At 38.5% G+C, this 21,481-nt stretch overlaps 1 protein-coding gene across 6 annotated transcripts in view; it reads right to left on the bottom strand.

The window, feature by feature from the left end:
• The window catches only part of dgkzb (diacylglycerol kinase, zeta b), a 34,934-nt gene extending 13,453 nt beyond the window's left edge, over nucleotides 1–21,481 (bottom strand). Inside the window, exons 1-14 of one of the 6 annotated variants that reach the window (XM_051884598.1) lie at nucleotides 10,641–10,686; nucleotides 8,018–8,982; nucleotides 4,698–4,806; nucleotides 4,441–4,536; nucleotides 4,176–4,253; nucleotides 4,030–4,086; nucleotides 3,879–3,947; nucleotides 3,727–3,798; nucleotides 3,150–3,266; nucleotides 2,561–2,632; nucleotides 2,371–2,469; nucleotides 2,208–2,290; nucleotides 2,068–2,128; nucleotides 471–584 (exon numbers count right to left, since the gene is read on the bottom strand). In XM_051884598.1, coding sequence (XP_051740558.1) covers nucleotides 471–584; nucleotides 2,068–2,128; nucleotides 2,208–2,290; nucleotides 2,371–2,469; nucleotides 2,561–2,632; nucleotides 3,150–3,266; nucleotides 3,727–3,798; nucleotides 3,879–3,947; nucleotides 4,030–4,086; nucleotides 4,176–4,253; nucleotides 4,441–4,536; nucleotides 4,698–4,806; nucleotides 8,018–8,955 — 1,965 coding nt within the window. In that variant the 5' untranslated portion in view covers nucleotides 8,956–8,982; nucleotides 10,641–10,686. Of the gene's footprint in view, nucleotides 1–470; nucleotides 585–2,067; nucleotides 2,129–2,207; nucleotides 2,291–2,370; nucleotides 2,470–2,560; nucleotides 2,633–3,149; nucleotides 3,267–3,726; nucleotides 3,799–3,878; nucleotides 3,948–4,029; nucleotides 4,087–4,175; nucleotides 4,254–4,440; nucleotides 4,537–4,697; nucleotides 4,807–8,017; nucleotides 9,903–10,640; nucleotides 10,687–20,640 lie in introns of those variants that run through there. The other 5 variants (XM_051884604.1, XM_051884602.1, XM_051884603.1 and 2 more) reach the window with 5 other exon arrangements.

Genomic DNA, 21,481 nt, shown 5'->3' with positions numbered 1-21,481 from the left:
TTTCGTGTTTGAAAAGTTATAATAAATGTTTTTTGTTTTTAGCTGACTCTTTGCTGTTTTTCAAAGTGTTAATTTTTGGCAGATTGCATGGAAACCAATATGTGCCCAACACAAAAGTAACAACATTTGACCAGCCTTTCTAAAACAAATCTATGTTTTGAAACTCTGCATGTGCATTCATTACTCTAAATGAGAAATATATTATCAAAATGAATTGTTTAACCAGTGTTTCAAGCTGATGAAAATCAAATAGGTGTCAAATTGACACCAACACAACAGGAGGATTAAACCACAAATCCTGCTTTTACATAGAAAAAGAGAACTTACGCTGAAAAACTTGTTATATTAAATAAAATTATATAGGAAGACTTTACAGAGGGTAAAGCTAAAATTGCATCTTGAATTTAAACTTCCAATACTCGCCAATCCATTTATGAAAACATTACAACCAAGAGTATTCAGGTTCATACCCCGCCCCAGTTAAGAGTCCTGGCCAGGTCGTTTCCCGTCCCGAGGGGCAGCACGGCCACGGCGGGTTGAGGGTTCAACTGGAGCTCATCCAGCACTGAGAGAATCCAGCCAACCTGTCCAAACAGAGCATATAGAGAACACAACACGTGATGGACCCCATGAGCTTCCTGACCAGGGTCAGCATGATGAAATTCATTTAAATTCAACAGATGTGTCAGTCCAGGCAATATTTGAAGGACTGGCTTGGATAAAGTGTGGGCGAAGTTCTGCTCTTTTTTGCATCGGTATGGAATACTGTATAGCTACTACTTAATATATAAAAGAACACTGTTAAAATAATATTTATACTGCATATTATATTAGCAAGTGATGATAGTCATCATATTGCAAATAAAAGTAATAATTTTGCATTTTAATGCAATTTTGTGAAAATTGTGCAAAAAGCATTTTAAAAGTGGCCATATTATGCGATTTTAAAGGTTCCTAGTTTTGTTTTTGGAGTCTCCTACAACAGGTTTACATGCATCCAAGGTCAAAAACACTAATTTTCTCATAATATATAACATTGCACATCAACTCATTTCTAATAGTGTCTGAAAATGGTTCGTTCAAAGATTCAGTCTCTCTAAACCCCTCCTTTCTGTGAGCCTACTCTGCTCTGATTGGTCAGACGGCCCAGTCTGTTGTGATTGGTCTACCGCTTACAGCGCGTGTTAGAAACAAAAAGGCCATTACCATATCTGAACTTCAGCTCCAAAGGCTTCCTCAGTGCGTGATACTCAGGGATACGCACAGTAATGATGGCATCCTTTTTTCCATATCAATTACTTCAAGGAGTCCTCATACTTTTAAGCTGTGGCAAAGTGGATTTGCAGCGCTGAAAACAGCGTCTTCTCAACAATGACACGTGTACAACACAAACCAAACTCTTCAAGGCCTCAGCTGTAACTACAGTGTTTGAGAGCGGGTCAAAGGTTATGTTGTTCGAGGGGAGCCAATGAAGACCATACAATACGTGAAGACCATACGTTATACAAATTTGTTTCACGTAGGTATGTAACAGGAAGTGAGACTGGAATTACTGACGTCTCGTTTCGGAGGCAATAACTTTATTTGTCGTGCGCTTTAATCTTTGAAATTTTGCAGATGTTTTACCTTCACAAACAGCTATATTACACACTGCATGAAAGGTAAGGAGCACTATTCATGAATCATGGCTGATAGTACGTTTGCTTCATTAGTCACACTGGGCATTAAAGGTACTGTTTAGTGCACTGCATTGTGGGTAAAAAAAAAAAAAAATATATATATATATATATATATATATAAAAGTGTGTATACACTACCAGCAAAAAGTTTGGAATAACTGCAATTTGGTTTATTTTTTTGAAAGAAGTCTCTTATGCTCACCAAGGCTGTATTTATTGGATAAGTAAAAACAGTAATGTTGTGAAAAATGAAGGTCATGTCTAGACTAGAGCACTACACTGATGGAAAATTTGCATACTGTGCATATACTGTATAAACAGTGTGAGCAGCGATAATATTACCCACAATCCAGTTTTACCTAGATAAGAGCACAGATATTTGACTAACCGTTCCATCTCCACCACAAACAAGGATACGCAGGTTGGGCACTTTGCTGTACATTTCTAACCTTCAAAAGAAGAAGAGAAAGTGTAAAAAGACATGCTCAGAGCGAAGAAAGAAAGAAATTATAATCTATCATGTCTTACCCCTCCCTCGGACCTCCCTGAGTCAGGTCAAACACTTGCCGGGGGTTCAGGTACCACATGAAAGAGCGGATGATTTTGGTTCCCTTCATAGACAAGAAGAAGTACTGTTATGTGGCTGTAAAATAAAGTTTCTATGCAATAAAAACTGTGTGTGAGTTCTGACCTGGTTTCCGCCACTCTTTGGATTGACAAACACCAGCAAAGGCTTCATGAGCTGAGAAGGAATCGGTCTTACGACAAAGTGCTTCCACTTGCCATCCTGCTGAGAGTTAAATATTGAAATCTATATCTATATATATATTTATATATGACGCATATATGTCACTTTTATTCACAGTAGTTCACAGTAGTACCTCTGTGGCTTTCTTGCTGGGTTTGGCCTTCAGAGATGTTTTCTTCTTTCTTTTACTGCTCTTTAATGATGCCTGTAAACAGTATGATGGGGGACAGATTATCCAAGTTTATAGGTACATATTCATTTTATGTGTTTACATTTCAGCTGAAGATGACCTCTGTTCACCTAGTTAAAAACATAAAACACTGTCTGAAAGACTTTGTCAGCTGATGCATCACAACATTACATCACTTTTAGTACTTTGGATCTTTATTTGAAGGATATACATATACCGTTCAGAAGTTTGAGATTGGTACGTTTTTAAATGTTTTTGAAGTCAGTTACTGTATCAAAAATACAGTAAAAACAGTAATAATGTGAAATATTATTACAATTTAGAAGAACTATTTTCTATTTGAATATGTTTTAACATGTAATTTATCCCTGTGATGGTAAAGCTGAATTTTCAGCATCATTACTTTAGTCTTCAGTGTCACATGATCCTTCAGAAATCATTCTAATATGCTGATTTGCAACTTAAGCAACATTTCTTATGATTATCAGTGTTGAAAAGAGTTGTGTCCCGCTCTCTTCAGGTCAGATGGTACCTGCTGTCTGCGGACTCTGATGATCCAGGTTGGAGGGATGATGACAGCCGCGTGAGCGCCGAGGGAACACGTCTCATCGATTTTCTGCAGCATGAAGCAGGTCACCTTGTTGTGATACTGTAAGATACATATCAAAGTGCATTGATATATCGTTTATTATATTTGAAAATGTGTCAACATTTTATACACTACCATTCAAAAGTTTGGGTTGTAAGATTTTTTAATGGTTTTGGAAGAAGTTCATCATTTATTCAATCAAAAATACAGTGAAAAAGTGATATTGTGAAATATTATTACAATTTAAAATAACTGTTTTCTACTTGAATATATTTTAAAATTTAATTTATTCCTGTCTTCAGTGTCACGTTATCCTTCAGAAATCCTTCTAATATGCTGATTTCATTTTTTTTTTCAATATTTACTGTCACTTTTGATCAATTCAATGCATCCTTGCTGAATTAAACTATTAATTTCTTTAAAAACAAATCTTACTGACCACAAACTTTTGAACAGTAGTATACTTGTATATTGCAACTATTTTAGAAAACTGATTTCAGATCAGATGAGCAACACTTACTGCCTGCTTACACCATGAGCAGCTGATGGCCACAATATCTTTACTGTGGAAGGAGAATTTCTGCTGAAAACCCTGAGGAAGGAGAGTGAAATTAGGCCATAAATACTTTCTGGATGATTACACATTTCATATTTTATGAGTGTTGCACTGACCTTTCCACATTGCCGGCATTTTCCTTCTTGCCGTCTCCTATGGACCCAGTGATGTCTCATGTTTGGAGTCTGAAACACAAATCATCTCAAGATGTTTAACAAAATAATACGATAAAGCTTTTTTTTTTTTTTGAGGGACAAAAAGTCTTACCTCTCTGACATTTTTCATCCCTGGATCTTTAAATGATGGCTTACACCTGAAGTTAATCTATTGAAAATAATTTAATTTGTTGAGATAAAAAGTTGAACACATCCTAATTTCTATTCAGTTTTCAGTTTTGCAAACAAACGTCTAACCTTCTCCAGCTGATCCATGCATACAGTGTGAACAGCTATTTTGCAGGATGCACATTTGTGGCGAGGAAGAGATTTTTGCTGAGAAAAGAAAATGAAACAATTGGCATCTGTTTACGCATCTGCGTTAATAATGCATCTAAATATGTGCATACAACATCTGACCAATAGAGGGAGCTCTTGTGCAGGATTTTTATAATTAAGGCACACTACTATTAACCACTTGTTTTGCTGTTTGTTTTAAGAATAAAAAATATGGATCATCTACCAGGGACTTTGCAAAACAATACGTCTCCCCCACGTAACAGAAATCTCCAGATGGACTGGTCTCAAACCACACGTGTTGACCAAACTGGGCATTTTCCTGTGAAGACAATTAACCATCAGTAAGAAGTTACAGAAGATTAATGATAGATTACTGTGATATGAGTTGGAGATGGGAGTTTACTGCTAATTGCCACAAAGAATGCTAACTGATGGCTTTCTACAAGACCTTGTTTGTTAAAATACAGATGAGTAACTCACAGTCCAATCCACGGTGTTGCAGATCTCTTTGTTGGGTTCACATTTGGCAGGGACTGCGGCGCCGGATATGGCAGCGTTATCCTGCACACCAGCCTTGGCAATGGCTTTCCTGAGAAAAACACAATGACAGTGACATTAAACAGACTAAACTCACTGCCTGTGTCCATCATATCTTAACCTAGTCAATTAGAGCACTCATCAAAAACAATAAAATTAGGGTCATTTTCCCTGAGAGTTTGGCATCTTATTTTATGCAGCTTTCCACCCATAATGCCTCTTTAAATTGCATCTGTTTAATTCCGTATCAATCAATAAGACTATTTTCACAAGCCACCCACACAGAGCATTATGGAACATGGCTTGAAATTTATAGGTTTTTCTGCATCTAATCTGTTTTCCGTACTACCATATTAATGCTTAGCCTACGTTATTTAGCTCACCAAATTTTTACAAGATGCAGCACACAATTTTAAACCAAACAAAACTAAGTAAAACTCAATGTAACTGTTTAATACACATCTATATTGAATTTGAGCATGTTACCAATACATCAACGTTCATGCTAAATGCTAACAAAATAGACAAGAGCAGAAACATCAATGTTTATGCTATATGCTAACACAATAGATAAGAGCAGAAACAGATGTTGCCCCTCCTTGTACAGGAACTCTGATGCAAGTATGGCAACACAAGAAATTTTCAAGAAGGTTTATGCAAAGAAAAAAACAGGAAATGCATTTATGAAGGCAGGTATCCACCTTTAGCTTTGGGTGGGGCATTTCCCAGGTTTTTTGTAATCTTTTTGTAATCAAAACCTTGCTCACTCTGACCTTTGTGTCCTAATCCCTACAGAGAGATTCAGTGAAGCTTAGCAACCTGTTGATTAGAAGCCCACTAGGTGATCAGTAGTGCTGATGAGTCACATTACCTTGCTATGGTAGCAGCTGTGCTAATGAGCGAGCGCCATGGAGCTCGTATCCACGGGATGGAGAATGAGAAGGTCAATGCAACGAAAAGCTGCATTGGAACTACCTGCTCTTGCGTTCAATCTGAATGTTTGATCGCTTGAGAAGTTACTAAAGATATTGCCTTGAAAGTGCTGAGCTTTTAAGTGGAGATTTAGATGTGTCTAATAACATGGTTTCTAAACAACAAGCATGTACATTGTGTTACATTTATTTGGTCTTTACTACAATATAAACTCTTTAGGGGCGTTTACACTGACAGCAATTTGCAGTGGCAAAGCAGCCGGATGTCATTCGTCTTTTATAAGATCGCAAAAACAAAGGTAAGCAGAGCTCAGCTTCATGCAATTGTGCAATGACATGATACAGTAACTATCAAGCAACTTCTTGACCTTCAGCAATTTAGTCAGTGTCAATGTGCATGCACCTTTACTTCAACTGCCTTTTTAACAGAAACTGTCTTCTCATAATGCACCTATACAAAGCAAATCCAGTCCTGGAGGGCCACTGCCCTGAAGAGTTTAGCTCAAACCCTGATCACCTACTTGTCATTTTCTAGTAAACTGTGAATTAGCTTGCTCAGATGTCTTTGATTGGGGTTGGAGCTAAACTCCGTAGGGCAGTGGCCCTCAAGGGTCAGATATAAGGAACCGAGGTCATGATCTGTTTCTTTGGCTATATCAAAAACCTGAAAAATGCTGCCTCTGCAGACAACATACAGAGGTACAGTAGGAAGGCAACAAGGCACATCCGAATCCAATGATCATGTTACATCCTGTCTACTGAGATACCTTATCCCACTATATTGTGTATTGAATTCCATGACAACTGAGCTAAAAAATAAAGATAGCATCTAAAAGTTGTAGTTGGCCGTCAATTTGTGTGTAAATGTATGTTTTGACCATTTTATTTTAGTTTTTATTTAATTTTTATTATTATTTAATTAAAATTTTATTATTTATTTTTAATATTTAGTGAGAAATTACTAGGGGTGTGACGAGACAGTTAGCTCACAAGACGAGATGAGGTTTTTACACAGTACTTTTAAGAAATCCTCAATGACAAAATTCATGACTAGAAAAATAGTCTGCAGGTGCATTTTGAAATGTTTGACCTAATCATCTTGTAATGAATGTCATTCCAGTTCTACTTTCTGAGTATGAATTAAAAGACAACAAATACTCGAGCACTGTAAAACTCAACTGACTGGCTTCTCTCCTGTATGATTTCATATTCTCTTCAGACCTTACTGTACATGAATTATGAGCTTCCAGAACTTCTGATCGAGGCTGTGACCTCCTAATTGAACTCCTTTCCACAAATTGACCACGTAAAAACAGTATAAATGAATAACAGTTTTCTCTTAGTCTTATTAAGTGCAAAAAAATAAGTGCAACCATAATCAAAGTATACTCAATATTCAAAGTTCAAATAGAGACCAAATTTTTCTTCAAGCATGATAAAGAGCTAAGAGATGGTTTACTACACAGCCCAGGGTAAGATAGCTTTCATATTGGGAGATATCTGCATGCATCAGGGAGCCGCTTTCAAAACGTGGGGTATTGAAATCGCATTTTACTTTCGCTTTCGCTTTCACGATCGCTCGTACTCTGCGAATAGGGAGTGGCGGTGTTGCGCACACATTCTACAAGATAAGACATTTATCAGACGCTTAGGCTCTGTTGTGCAACGAATCCTCCACCATAGCCTTGTCAGTCATCTCGCCACGTGATAAGTGACCTCTGATTCCTGCTGCACTACGTACGACTCTGCAGCTTGTGTACGATGAGCTGGATGGAATTGAAGTGACCATTATCCAACTGAATTAAGTGGTTTTTATTTCTATAAAAAGCAAAATGACTGTGGAGGCATAATGTAAACGTAGCGGTGGCATTTTCTGTCCTAACTTCACCCTCACACTCCGTCATGGCAATATCACGAGACAGCTTTTCACCTCGACGAGAAATATTGTCACATTTTAATCTCGCGGCACGAGATCTCGTCACAACCCTAGAAATTAGTGTTGTAGTAATTAAATAATTGCTTAGTTCAGGCGCTCTCTATTTTGTTGTGGAACACTAGACTATTATGTTCTGGAGCTTGTCCAAAATCAGTTCAGTGAGGGACCTTTGAATGTAAACGCTGCCTCCAAAGTCATTGACTGATAGGGGAGCAAGGCAACAAGTCAGCTGCCTACGTTTTTGGATGCAGCCTTCGTGTTTTTATAGATGTTTTTTGTTATTGTACGGACATTTTATGAAATCCTACAATAAAATGTCCTAATCTCCATCTAATTTGTGAGAACAACACGAAATAACAAAAATTAGACCCAACAACAGAAAAGATTTTACATACGACAAGAATCCACTCCAAGACTCCAGACTGGGATCGTAATAGGCTCCCAGGAGAGGATTGAGAGTCGCCTGAGCCCTGTAGCAGGTGGAGCTTCTTCGGTTAGGTAGCGGCAGGCCTCTTCCTGGCCAGGGGCTTCCCGCTTTTGAGATGGTGGAGACCCGACGACGGCGTCTCCTCTGGCTGCTGCGGCAGTAGCGGACATGCGGGCCCGTCTCCGCGTGGCCATAATATGAGGAGTTCCTCCTGAGGCAGCGTGGAACTCGGATCAACGGGTGGGCCTGGACACGCTCTGCCACAACAGCCAGAGGAAGGCAATCCTGCTGGCATAAAACAGAAGACTCTTGGATCTCCCAATCTGACACATTGGCCTCCTCCAGGTACCCCTTGTGCAGCTCTGAGTGGTGACTCTCAAATGAGTGCCCGCTGGAGTCATCGCTGTCACTGTCGCCCTCTGAAAGAAGCACATCTGTGTGACTCCTGAACTTCGGGCAGCTTCCCTTGAGTTCCACCTGCCCCGGTAGTGGACTACGGCCTTCCTCATCCTCTTCCTCCTCTTCTGTCATCTGAATCAGGCTGGCCAGCAGCATGGAAGGGCCCAGGAGGTGTGTGTCTATATTGCGGAGTTTGCCTACTTTCTTCCGGCGTACGGCAAAGCGAGGATTGGCCTTCGGGGTGGTGGTGCTGGACCGCCGTCTTCCACTGCTTTTCTGTACCGGCTGACTGCTAGTGATTCGGGGTAATGCCTGAAGTTGGACACTGGATCGGCGTCGCTGGGCCAATGCAGTGGACGGAAGGCCAACGCTGGAGCGCCGACGGGCACGGCTGGTTGGCACTGCAATACTCGGCCTCCTGTGTCGACAGGGTTCAGGCACGTGGCCGTCGTGCACGGCTTCTCCTGCCTCCTTCCTCTTAAAATGTCGTCTGAAAAAAGTGTCCATGTTCCCTTTCTAATGTTCCCCCTGAGGCTGTTGATTGAAAATTTAGCCTGTCAGCATAGATTAAGTATTTTAGCATTAAGTTCTGAAACTATGAAAGCTTGTCACACTGACCTCCATTGACCAAGATTTAAAGCTAATCCTTAAAATCGAGATAATCCTAGCTCGACTCAACACTTCCCAACATCATCAAACACCTCATCAATAACAGACTTCACAACCTTGCTTAAAAGACAAGCTTATATCTTAGCTTGTGAATCTGGTCTGCCAAGGATGTCTTTTTGGTTGGCTTAGTTAAAAACCCTGATGGGGACTCCAGCATCCACAACATACAGTATGCTGGTTCTTTCAAAGGGAAAGACTAGACATAAGTGCACACTGGTCATTAACATCATTTTGAATGCAAAAAGCTAACTCCGCCTGTCCTAGCACAGATTTTCCAGGGGTTTACGCCAGGACAATTTGCCTTCCAAATCGTGTTAATACTAGCACAGCCAGTTGTCCACAAAGGTGCACTGTGAATCCACAGGTAATGACATCATACCATAATGACGTAAAAGGCACTCAAGGAAATGAAGCTCTGCTCAGCTCATGAACGTCCTGATTATCACACGGGGCTGTCCGGGGCAGATTATAAGGGCTTTCTGACCCTTCAGTAGTGACTGCCTGTACTAATTATAGCAACGTAACTAGTCTCATCTCATTTAGAGGCGGATATGACCTAGACAAAACTCTCAGGGTAAGGAATGACACTTATTGCTGCTTTTTTCAAGTATTGTATAGCATTATTTACACTAAACATGGTATTGTACTACAGTAGGAGTGACAGTACATTACAGTACAAAGAATTTTACAATAAAAATTCATTGTAAATTGTACTAAAAAAGAATTTGTGTCTGCACCAAACACTTCTCCATAGAAAAACAACTGTTCTAGCTCATCAGGAAGTGAGACTCAATCAAAACTAATTACTGTCAGGGTCATCTTTAGCAATGGTTCCTTTAGTACCAAAAGATGCACTTAAACCCAAAGTCTGAGTTTGATTAGCTCCACCCTAATCTTAAAAATAGGGACAATAATATCACGATTGGTTGTCATTGATTACATGACGATTAGTGGTTCTGTTTGTTTACGTCGCGACAGATTTAATTAAAAAGCTATTATTTTTCTAATAATAATTTAAAATTACTTTAACACAAATGAGGTATCTCTTAATGTCCAATTATATATATATATATATATATATATATATATTATTATATCTAATATTATATACAATTCATTTATAATATATTATTTCTCAATATAAAATATTATAAAAATTACTATTATTTAATTTAATTACATTACTATTTTTACTTTTTAATAGTATTTATAATAAAATAAATATTCAATTTGTAAAATTATAATAATATTTCTCAATATTAATTAAGAATTTGCACTACTCAGCTGTACATATCATTTGTTATTATATCTGCTACATTTAAATAGATTTACAATACAAAGCTTTATGCATGTAAAAAGTACACAATATAAGAACAACTGGTCCAAACTCACTGCTAAATGTCCACATACAGTACAAACACATACAAAACCTCTGTAAACACTAAGTTCTAAAGCTTAACTCTGCATTTCTCTCCAGTTATTAGTCAACATCCAACAACAACAACAAAAAATTATTATACGACCTGAGAGTTTAGCTCCCGTCTCCTTCCCTGAATGTCTCCTCACAGTGAACTGACAGAGAAAGTCCAAGAGATGAACAGGTGAGACAGCCTCCCCCAACACACACACACACACACACACACACACACACACAACAACACAGCACACAGACAGAGATGAACTACACACAACTCGAGCCTACAGGAAGAGAAGCCCCACATCCACCCACAAACAACACAGCTCACTGGGAAGCAGCAGCACACATCACAGAGGAAAGAGCTATCGACAAGGCAGGAGGTAACCGGTAGGAGGGAATGCAGGGTGCATCGAAGCCTCCGGTTTAAAATAATGACCAATTATCAGCTTAACCCTGGGAGTTTGTGCAAGACGTACACGAGCACAAACGTCTGCAGCCGCTATCACTTTCTAGACTCCTAGATCACGTAATACAGTCTTCCTGGCACATATGGGGGGAGACACCAGGTGCATTACAGGAACAAAATTAATGGTTTTTGATAATTATCTCCCTCATGAACATTTAGCAAAGCTGCTTCTGCTTTTAAACAGACCGTTATGCATATTGCTTAAGAAAAAGAGGACCTAGCACCACATTTTGGTGCAAAACTACACACGACATGCAACACCCACAGCTGTGAAGATGATCTATGAGGTTTAACCCACGAGATCAGTATCAGGTTTAAACAGCATGTCGTTTTTTTAACCATTGTAAAGCTAATCATAAAGATGATGGCTTTAGTGAGGACACCTTGCATCTATTCAGGTCCCCTAATAGGACGACACGGCGATGCCACTCCACCCCAAAAGCACAATGCGTGTCATTTCCATTTCAAGGCCCTTGTGCTGTTGCATTATGGATCAGCGCAAGAGAACACGGGTGAGGGGTGAATGCGCTTGAATATCAATTTGACAACCTATAACAAACATCGCAGTTTTGTTACGTCAGAGGTTCGTTTATTATCAGTCGGACTTTAAATACTGAGTGTCAATATGAGCCACTTGATTGTGCCCCTTGTTCTTGGGTGCACTTCGTTGTGTGACAGATGAACACGGAGCTGGCGACTCTGTGTGGAAGTAATTACTGTCTTTTAAGTGATGGGGGAGAGGGATCTGCTGGCTGTTACCATGGAGTGGGACATCATGGCAACCAAACCTGCTTAGCTGTCCCTTAGTCACTGTGAACTTCGTTTGATATTGATAATATAGAAACACACCCCAGCTTTATATTAATCATTTACCAATTTGTCTTTTAATTGACATTTTATTACAAAACAAATTATTATAGGGAACACCCTGTGGTTAAAGTCAACATGAAATCAAAATTAACCCCATTTACGACACTTTCCTAATGCGTGTTAATGGCCTTAATTAAGCAGTATGCATCAATGACAATCACATCAAGCTTGTCCTCATAATCTTTTATTCTAGGCCACAATGTCCTCTAGTATAAGTGTACACTACCTTTCAAAAGTTTGGGGTCAGTAAGACGTTTTTTTTTTTTTTAATTAACACTTTAATTCAGCAAGGATGCATTAAATTGATCAAAAGTGACAGTAAAGACATTTATAATGTCATAAAAGACTTCAATTTCAAATAAAAGATGTCAAAAAAGTCAGTTTCCAAAAAATATTAAGCAGTTAAACAGTTAAGCTGTTTTCAGCACTGATAATAATAAGAAATGTTTCTTGAGAATCAGCATATTAGAATGATTCTGAAGGATCATATGACACTGAAGACTGGAGTAATGATACTGAAATTTCAGCTTTGACATTACAGGAATAAATTACAACATAGAATATATTTAAAGGGGACCTATTAAGCCCCTTTTATAAGATGTAATATAAGTCTCTGGTGTCCCCAGAATGTGTCTGTGAAGTTTCCGCTCAAAATACCCCACAGACCATTTATTATGGCTTGTCAAATTTGCCCCTATTTGGGTGTGAGCAAAAACATACAGTTTTTGTGTGTGTCCCTTTAAATGCAAATGAGCTGCTTCTCCCGACCACTTTCCAGAAGAGGGTGGAGCTTTAACAGCTCGTGCTTTGGTTGCTCAACAACAACAAAGCTGGAGAATCTCACGCAGCCAAAATGAGGATTGTCAGTAAACCAGAGTCAGACACTGATGGAGAGACCCAGGAAGAAGTTACAACTTTAGAATGCAACTGGACGTTTCTGAATGGTTAGTGGATAAATTTATGTAGTTGCTGTGGAGTTGATTCAACTCATCGACTAGCATGTGCCGTCATGTTAATCTTTTGTAGTCCGGCGTAGAATGACGGCATGGTAACTAGGCCTGTCACGATAACTACTTTTTGTTGTGCGATATATTGCCCCAGAAATAATTGCGATATGCGATATTGTCATTTTATGCCACTGAATATATAATCATAATATAACAGCATAATAATACAAGTAGGCCTACACACTTTCAAATGACAATGAACTTAACTCTTAAGAATATTTAGATACTGGAATTGAAGTGTCAAAAAAATAATAATGTTGAATAAATAATAAATAAACCTTTGCTAACAAAAACTGCAAAATAACAAGTAGAAAAAAAACACTTGCAAATGCACAAAAGGCACTTATATGGAGATTTTCCATCTACAGGTTTTTCCCTGACCTTATTTTCTCAGTAAAGTAAGGGTGCACGCTTTTGTCAGATGTCCATATGAACAAAGACACAGATTTAGCAGTCAGATTGGCCTGTTGAGGTATCTGTTTTTCTAGAGGCGTGTTTGAAAAACTTTTAACTTGAGCGCCGCGTTTTAGCGCCACGTCATACACGAGATGCTGCGAAAGACGCGAGTGCAACAGTCAAACAAACACGTTTCCATGGAAAAATGGCGCAGTGGAATGCAAAAACGAGTTCTCTGTGAACTAGACACTTGCGACTGCCGCGTCCTGAGTGAAACTAGCTGTGAGAGTGCACCATTTTGTGCTGTCATGTTTATATTTGCACCAGTGGATTGTGGAAACTGAGTGCACTCATTTGCACTTATTCTTCCAAACTGTCTGTAGTTATTATTATTATTATTAGAGACACATTTAGCATATAAGAAGAGAAAAACATAAACCTTAGTCAACGTGAAATTAAAATTGGCCCCATTGGCACATTCATGGTCTTATTGCGTTCGATTTATCAGTGTTTATTATTTCAAGCAATTCCCTCTCACTTTTCCCATCTTTCAGAGCAATCCTCTGATGTTGCAGGAAAGGGGAACGTTAGATTGAAGGGGAAAAGGATGGCAATGCCACCACCTGCTGGATAGGATACACTGAGACCACCATTTAAACAATTGAATTAAATCTGAAGGTGCGCTATCCTCACTCCTCAGACATTTATATAATCCTTGCAGAACCTGAAATAAAAAGAGAGCACTGCATTTTGTTTTTCATTTAGTACTATTATTTTGTGTCGCCACCTCATGCGCAATGACTTTTTTTTTTTTTTTTTTTGTAGATTCTGTGATTTTTGATTTGTGCAAATTTTGTAATTATTTTGTCGTATTTTTTTAAAGAAGCTAAACATGGACTGTCCATATGTCCAGGGTGCTTTCCCTTCCTCTGGCCTAAGAATCTGGGATAGGCTCCAGCCCCCAGAAGGTCATATAAGGATGATAGTATAAATGTAAATGTCAACAATATTGCCATGATGATCACAGAAAAATCCCTGATTTTGTTCCATTCTATCTTTGTTCAGCAAAGTCGATCAGTTCCTATGATTGCACTTCCTCCACCACAATGGTGAGACCGCAGACACAACACATGATCTCTATGTCTCTCGCCAGGGAGTGCCTCAGGAGCTGATTTTTTTTTTTTTTTTTTTTTTTGCATGGCAGCATCATGGCAGTTATTTTTAGAGCCTATTTCTAATTCTAGGTGTCCGACGTCATTTCCTGTCAGTTTCTCATAGGGCTGCAAGATTATGGCAAAAATCATAGTCTATTTTGGTCAATATTGTAATTACAATTATTTAAGGAGTGGGTGATAATGACCAAAATCTTATATGACTATTTTTCCATTTTTTTGTAAATTTCCAATAGCACGCGAAGGCAGCAATACACACACGTTCGCTTTCACGCACACATTCAGTCACCCACATAGGCCTACAGATCTCCATTAGCCCACCTTGAGACTCTGACCCTGATCCATACTTAGCTCTAGCATAGAACGAGACGTTAAAGATAGCTGCAGAAATGGGCCTGTTCCTCCACGGGGCGGAACAGCGCAGCCATGCAAATGAAGTCGTGTGAGACGGGCCACTGGGTGTGTGTTCAAGGAAACCTGTGTCTACCTATGACCTGAAAAAAAGCAGTTGTTTGATGCAATCTTTACTTTTAAATGGCCGTTTGGATGCACAGAACTTCCTGGACCTAGGAATCGAGTCGGAACTCTCTGTACCGCAGTGATGCGCGACGTGTGTTCCTCAGGTGTCCTAGCCGTGTATGGCATTATCAGATTACACACATCAACACAGGCACGAACAGGTGCCTCATCAGCACACAGAACAGGTGGAGTACAGATACAGACAAACACACTTCGATGGACGGGGGACTGGCTGATGGAGAAATGGTCATTTATTTTAAATTATTGACAGATTATTGACCGGTTCCTATAGAAACAGTCAGACGCGAACTTAGGACTGCGCATGCGCATTAGCTTGATCCAGCCTGAAAAATGCAGTTTTTTTTGTCATGATTCGAGCGTTTAGAAACAAAATTTATGATACAGTTGTTGTCAGATTTCATTGGTGATTTCAAATATGAAATTTAATCGAAAGCTTGGCAAACAGTTTGGAGAATTTGATGTTTCCCCATTCAAAGAGATAGGAGCTGCACTTTCAAAGATGGCCGCCGAGTGAAATTATTTGTCTTAAAGGGACTTTGCTATAAGTTTTTATGAATTTTAAAGAAAATATTTGATGCTTGCCCATGCAAAATTCACCCACAGCACTCAGAGATTGTAGGTGGTTGCTAGGATGTTACCATATCGGTAATGGCTGATATATGTTAATTTTTAATGTTATCGTTATCGGCTCAATAAGAAAATTTGGCTGATATATCAAAGCTGATAAATCATGGATTATTTCCTTAAGTTCAGACACTTCAGATGCGCACTGTTCACCATGATGGTTTTGAATTGCTTGAAATATGACTGAAATCACTCCAAAAAGGAAAATACAGTTAAGTTCAACATGTGCAGAGCAAGTGTTATAAGAAAGAAAAGATACTTGACACATATAACATACGACCTTTGGATGCTCTAACAAGTGACAAGAATGGGATGGTGACTCTGATGGCACCAAACAGGTTAATCAGTTATCAGTCCACTGTCATATTGGCTACATAAAATTATAATGAGAACATAATAATTGTGTGCTTGAGACATGGCTTTTAATGGTGAAACTTATGTTTTTGTAATCAGGCTCGTAAAAAATACATAAAAATTTGAATTTAGATTTATCGGCCAATATATCGGTTTTCAAATATAAAGAATTATCGGTTATCGGCCAAACTTTTCATATCGGCACATCCCTTTATGATTGGAGCTGTTTCTATGTGTTTGCTAGGATGTTCTGGGTGGTTTTCCAGGTGACTGCTAATTAAACAAACCCTAAAAGAGCCTCTCCAACAAGTCTCAATGATATATTCTTGACTGTAGATATGGCTTGGGTTTCTCCTTCAATTCAAGTTTTTTTTATGTATGCAGCATAAACATACCAAAAAAAAGTTATGTGCCAAAGTTTAATACTTATAGGCAGTGTTTATCCAGAAATAAAGGTTCTGTTATCATTTACTCGCCCTCATGTCATTCCAAACCTGCATTTCTTTCTTCTGTGGAACACAAAAGAAGATATTTTGTACATATAATACTGTTTTTGTCCATGCAATGAATGTCAATAGGGTCCAAAACAACACTGGCCCCCATTTACTTTCATTGAATGGATGAAAAAAAAAAAAGAAAGAGAGAATAAAGTCAAACAAATGAGTAAATAACGACAGGACTTTAATTTCTGTCTGACCCATCCCTTTAAGGTTAGGGGGTTGGTCAAATACAAACAATACAGTAGTATGAGCAATACTACTTGATGCTTGACTGAAGCAAATGCCATTATCAACGAAAGCGAATCAGAAAACTAAACTGCATGCATGAGTGACTGAACCCCTCACGAAACTAAACTATAGGTGAATTCTTCTCAAACCCTCACTTGGAAAAACTGGTTTTTCATGCTCAAAAATAGAGCAAGGGAACTTCCATTGTCTGTAGTGCAATGAAAGCCAACTGGAAAACCTGCAAAAACATTCCAAAGAGACACTTGCAGAGTTACAAGATGTGTCTGATTGGATACTTGTGTAATCAAGTTTTGTTTGTGTTTTGTTTTCATAGTGGAAAGCAGAAAAGCAGGATCTGCCAAAAGCTTGATTTAGACTTAGTTAACTCCATTATTTTAATTTCAAAATTGAAATTAAGAGTCCATTACATAAAATAAATTACAATTTGCATATAAATAAACTTCAATTGTCCGTAATGCATTGAAAGCCAAAAACTGCAAAGCCTGCAAAAACATTCCAGAGTCAACACACTTTTACACCATCTTCATCCGGCGGATTGCGTGATGTGTCTGGTTGGATACTTTACTTGTCTAACCAAATTTTTTCATAGTGGAAAGCAGAAAATCAGGATCTGCAAAAATCTTTATTTACACTTAGATAAAAACTTCTGTTAGGGCTTGCAGGGCAAGATATTTGTAAAGACCTGATTTGACTGGAGATCTGCACAAGGATCTGCAATACTGAGGCTGACGGTTTAACTTTTCTCTGCCACCAAAACCAAAAACTACTCATGCCAATTAATCAATCCAACTTTCTTCCATGAAGTACCTTTAAGGTTCTTTATATTGGAAAAAGGTTCTTTCAATTGTTAAAATGTTCTTGATATTAACAAAAAATGGTTATTTTAAGAACTATGTACTGAAAGGTTCTTTGGGGAACCCTAAATGATGGTTCTATGGCATCGCTGCAAAACCCCCCCTTTTGGCACTTTTATTTTTAAGGGTGTAAAGTTGAATGTATTGAACAGCATTAAAGAGTTAGTTCTCCAAAAATGTCATTTATTACTCACCCTCATATCGTTCCAAACCCGTAAGACCTTCGTTCATTTTCGGAACACAAATTAAGATATTTTTGATGAAATCCGAGAGCTTTCTGGCCTCCTATAGACTACAATGTTATTACAACTTTCAAGGCCCAGAAAGGTAGTAAAGACATTGATAAAATAGTCCATGTGACTACAGTGGTTCAACCTTAATGTTATGAAGTGACAAGAATACTTTTTGTGCGCAAAAACAAACAAAAATAATGACTTTATTCAACAATTTCTTCTCTTCCATGTCAGTCTCCTACGCAGTTGACCCACTGTAGTCACATGGACTATTTTAACAATGTCTTTACTACCTTTCTGGGCCTTGAAAGAGTCTATCGGAGTTCAGAAAGGTCATCAAAAATATCTTAATTTGTGTTCTGAAGATGAACGAAGGTCTTACGTGTTTGGAACGACATGAGGGTGAGTAATTAATGACAGAATTTTTATTTTTGGATGAACTAACCCTTTAAGTTGTGAAAAAGGAGAGTCTCCATTTAATTTAGGTCAAGGGCTTTGAAAGAAGAACAGAATCAAACCATCAACAACAAAACCTGGCCGTTCAGAGGTCAGTGCAGGCTATCCACTAAGGTTGAACTGACTGGCTAGTTCATAGGCTAAATTTAAAATTTTGCAGTTTTCTTTAGAATAAAAAAAATACAGTTGCATGCAAAAGAATGGGAACCACTTGCAGAATCTGTGAAAATGTGAATAATTTTAACAAAATAAGAGAGATCACACAAAAAATTGGTTCTTAATACTGTGTGTGGTTACCTGGATGATCCACGACTGTTTTTTTTTTGTTTTGTGATGGTTGTTCATGAGTCCCTTGTTTGTTCTGAGCAGTTAAACTGCCTAATGTTCTTCAGAAAAATCCTCCAGGTCCTGCAGATTCATCAGTTTTCAAGAATTTTTTGCGTATTTGAACCCTTTCCAGCAGTGACTGTATGATTTTGAGATCCATCTTTTCACACTTGAAAAGGACAATTGAGGGACTCAAACACAACTATTAAAAAAGGTTCAAACATTCATTGATGCTCCAGAAGGAAACACGATGCATTAAGACCCGGGGGGTGAAAACTTTTGAACAGGATGAAGATGTCCAAATTTTTCTTATTTTGTTGAAATCTTCTTTTTTTTTTCATTTCGTACTGCCCTTCGGAAGCAACAGGAGATACTTGCATGTTTCTCGGAAGACAAATTAAGTACAATTTACCTTGATCATCAAATTCAAAAAGTTTTCACCCCCCGTCTCTTAATGCATCACATTTCCTTCTGGAGCATCAGTGAATGTTTGAACCTTTTTTAATTGTTGTGCTTGAGTTTCTTAATTGTCCTCAGTGTGAAAAGATGGATCTCATAATCATACAGTCATTGCTGGAAAGGGTTCAAATATGCAAAAAAATCCTTGAAAACTGAAGAATCTGCAGGACCTGGAGGATTTTTCTGAGAAACAGTATTAACCAGTGGTTCCCAAACTTTTGAACGGGGTTATTCAGCTATCTTTTATGTAAAATATCTTACTCAAGACAGTACTAAATAAAAAATAACATGCATATTGTATGATCTCTCTTATTTTGTTACATTTATTCACATTTTCACAGATTCTACAAGTGGTTCCCATATACCTTACCTTTTAAGGGGACAAATTTGAACCATGCAAAAATGCAAACCATATCAGAATCCTGATCAACCATGACAAGATAGTGGTGAGGTGAAAAGAAACAAAAAGAAACACACACTTCTGTTTTCTCTGCTATTTCACATCCTCATATTATCAATGCCTTGTCTCATTTTTTCACAGGTAAAACGGGTTAAAATCACTCAGATCTAAGTCAACTCAAGGTGCACGAGGTCAGGAGTGCAGAGCACAGGTATACGCTCTTCTCCCAACAGGTCGGACAATTATAGTCCGTAATTAATTGCTTCTACAATCCATTAAAGGCATCTATTTCCAGATAACCACAGGAGATCATTGGATTAATTTAGACGCCTGATGAAATTTCAAAAGCGCACATCACCTGAGGAGGTGATGTCAAGGGAGTTACAAGTTAACGTTATTAAGTAGAAATAGTGACAATGAAGGTTTGCAAAGGTGTTTCACAAAGTGTTTCCTAGAAAGACAAAGCAGGTGGTGCCTTTTACCACAGGGTTGGTCCAAGCAAAACACAAGTTTAAATTGCAAATAGACATCAAACATGCAGTCTTAGTCACGAACATTCAATGTAAAGAAAGGGAAGAGGCACTACAAGTTTCAAATACATATAATTTTTCCTTTTGGCCTCTAAAGTTGGTCAAAAAATGCTATTATGTTAAATTCAACATTGAAGTTTAGAGGCTATAAAATAAAAAGCCTATAATTCAAATAAAGTAAAACAGCCCAGTTTGGCCTCTATAGTTGGTAAAAAAAAAATGCTATTATTTTTGGTAACACTTTAGGGTCCAATTCTTGCTTATTAGCATGCATATTACTAGCATAAAGGCTGTTTATTACTACTTATAAAGCACATATTAATGCCTTTTTCTGCTGACCATACCTAAACTTAACAACTACCTTACTAACTATTAATAAGCAGTAATTAGGAGTTTACTGAGGCAAAAGTAATAGTTAATAGTTACTTAATAGTGAGAATTAGAACCTAAACTAAAGTGTGACCTTATTTTTAATTTACATTGAAATTGAAAGTACATAGAATAAAATAAAATAGCCTACACATGAACTAAAATAATTAAAATAAAAGCCTCCAGACATATTGTTCTAATCACAAATGTTTGGAGCAAAGAAAGGGAAATAAAGTTTTCAAAAACTAAATATTTCCTTTTGAACAACACTTAATTTGGAAGTCTCAAAATCTCACCCACTTTCTACCAAAGATCCGCAGTCCAGAGAAGCTCTTGGTGTTGTTGGGACAAGGTTGAGCTGCAGGGGTTGTGATGGACAGGTCAGAACAAGACGAGGAAGCAGAATCAGGACCTCCGGGGTCTTCACCGTCCAGGAGAGCCTCCAGGGGTCGGGACAGCCCCTCCACCTCTCCCTCAGGGTGATGGTTTGACTGCTCCATCTCAGATGTGCAACCTGACTTCTCCTGTCACAACTTCAGACGTGACGGTGACAGGAACCCAGTCCATCAAAGTCTCCATAGCAGACGAAAAAATGCAAGAGAAACTTTCGAAGACGAGGTTCTGAGGTGGTGTGAGCGAGCGCCGAAGAGTGGAAGTGCACTCCACTACAGTTTAGAAGATCGTGAAGAACAGCACAGCACGGCACCAGGAAGTAGATCTCGAAGTACAGCGTTGACAGTTAACGTCCCTTATTTTCTCATCCATTGACTACAGCCAGTCAACTTCCTTCTCCTTCACGGCTCAACTACTGCAATTCAGCTGTTTGGCAAGAAGTTTCCCTCTGAGCAAACTCTCTCTCTTTCACTTTCTACACTTGAACCAGGCATGTGCGCACAATCCAGGAAGTGTCAAACAGGTGTAGGACTTCTATAGACGTGTGGCTACCTGCCCCTCTCCTGCTGTGCAGCCTGACTGACTCGTTGACGTTCGAACACACACTTTTATCAGGTCTCCTTTCTCTTAACACCTCCCCCGCACCACGTTCGCTCTTCACTGGTCCAGGTTGGGACAGGAGTGTGTCACCATCTATTGGTAAATCAAGGGAATTGGTGAACGCTTCGGTTGTAAACCACCACAGGAA

This window comes from Ctenopharyngodon idella, chromosome 24, assembly GCF_019924925.1.
Source record: "Ctenopharyngodon idella isolate HZGC_01 chromosome 24, HZGC01, whole genome shotgun sequence".
Classification (NCBI taxonomy): domain Eukaryota; kingdom Metazoa; phylum Chordata; class Actinopteri; order Cypriniformes; family Xenocyprididae; genus Ctenopharyngodon; species Ctenopharyngodon idella.
The sequence above is the reverse complement of the archived record's forward strand: the minus strand, read 5'-3'. Positions and strand labels throughout refer to the sequence as shown.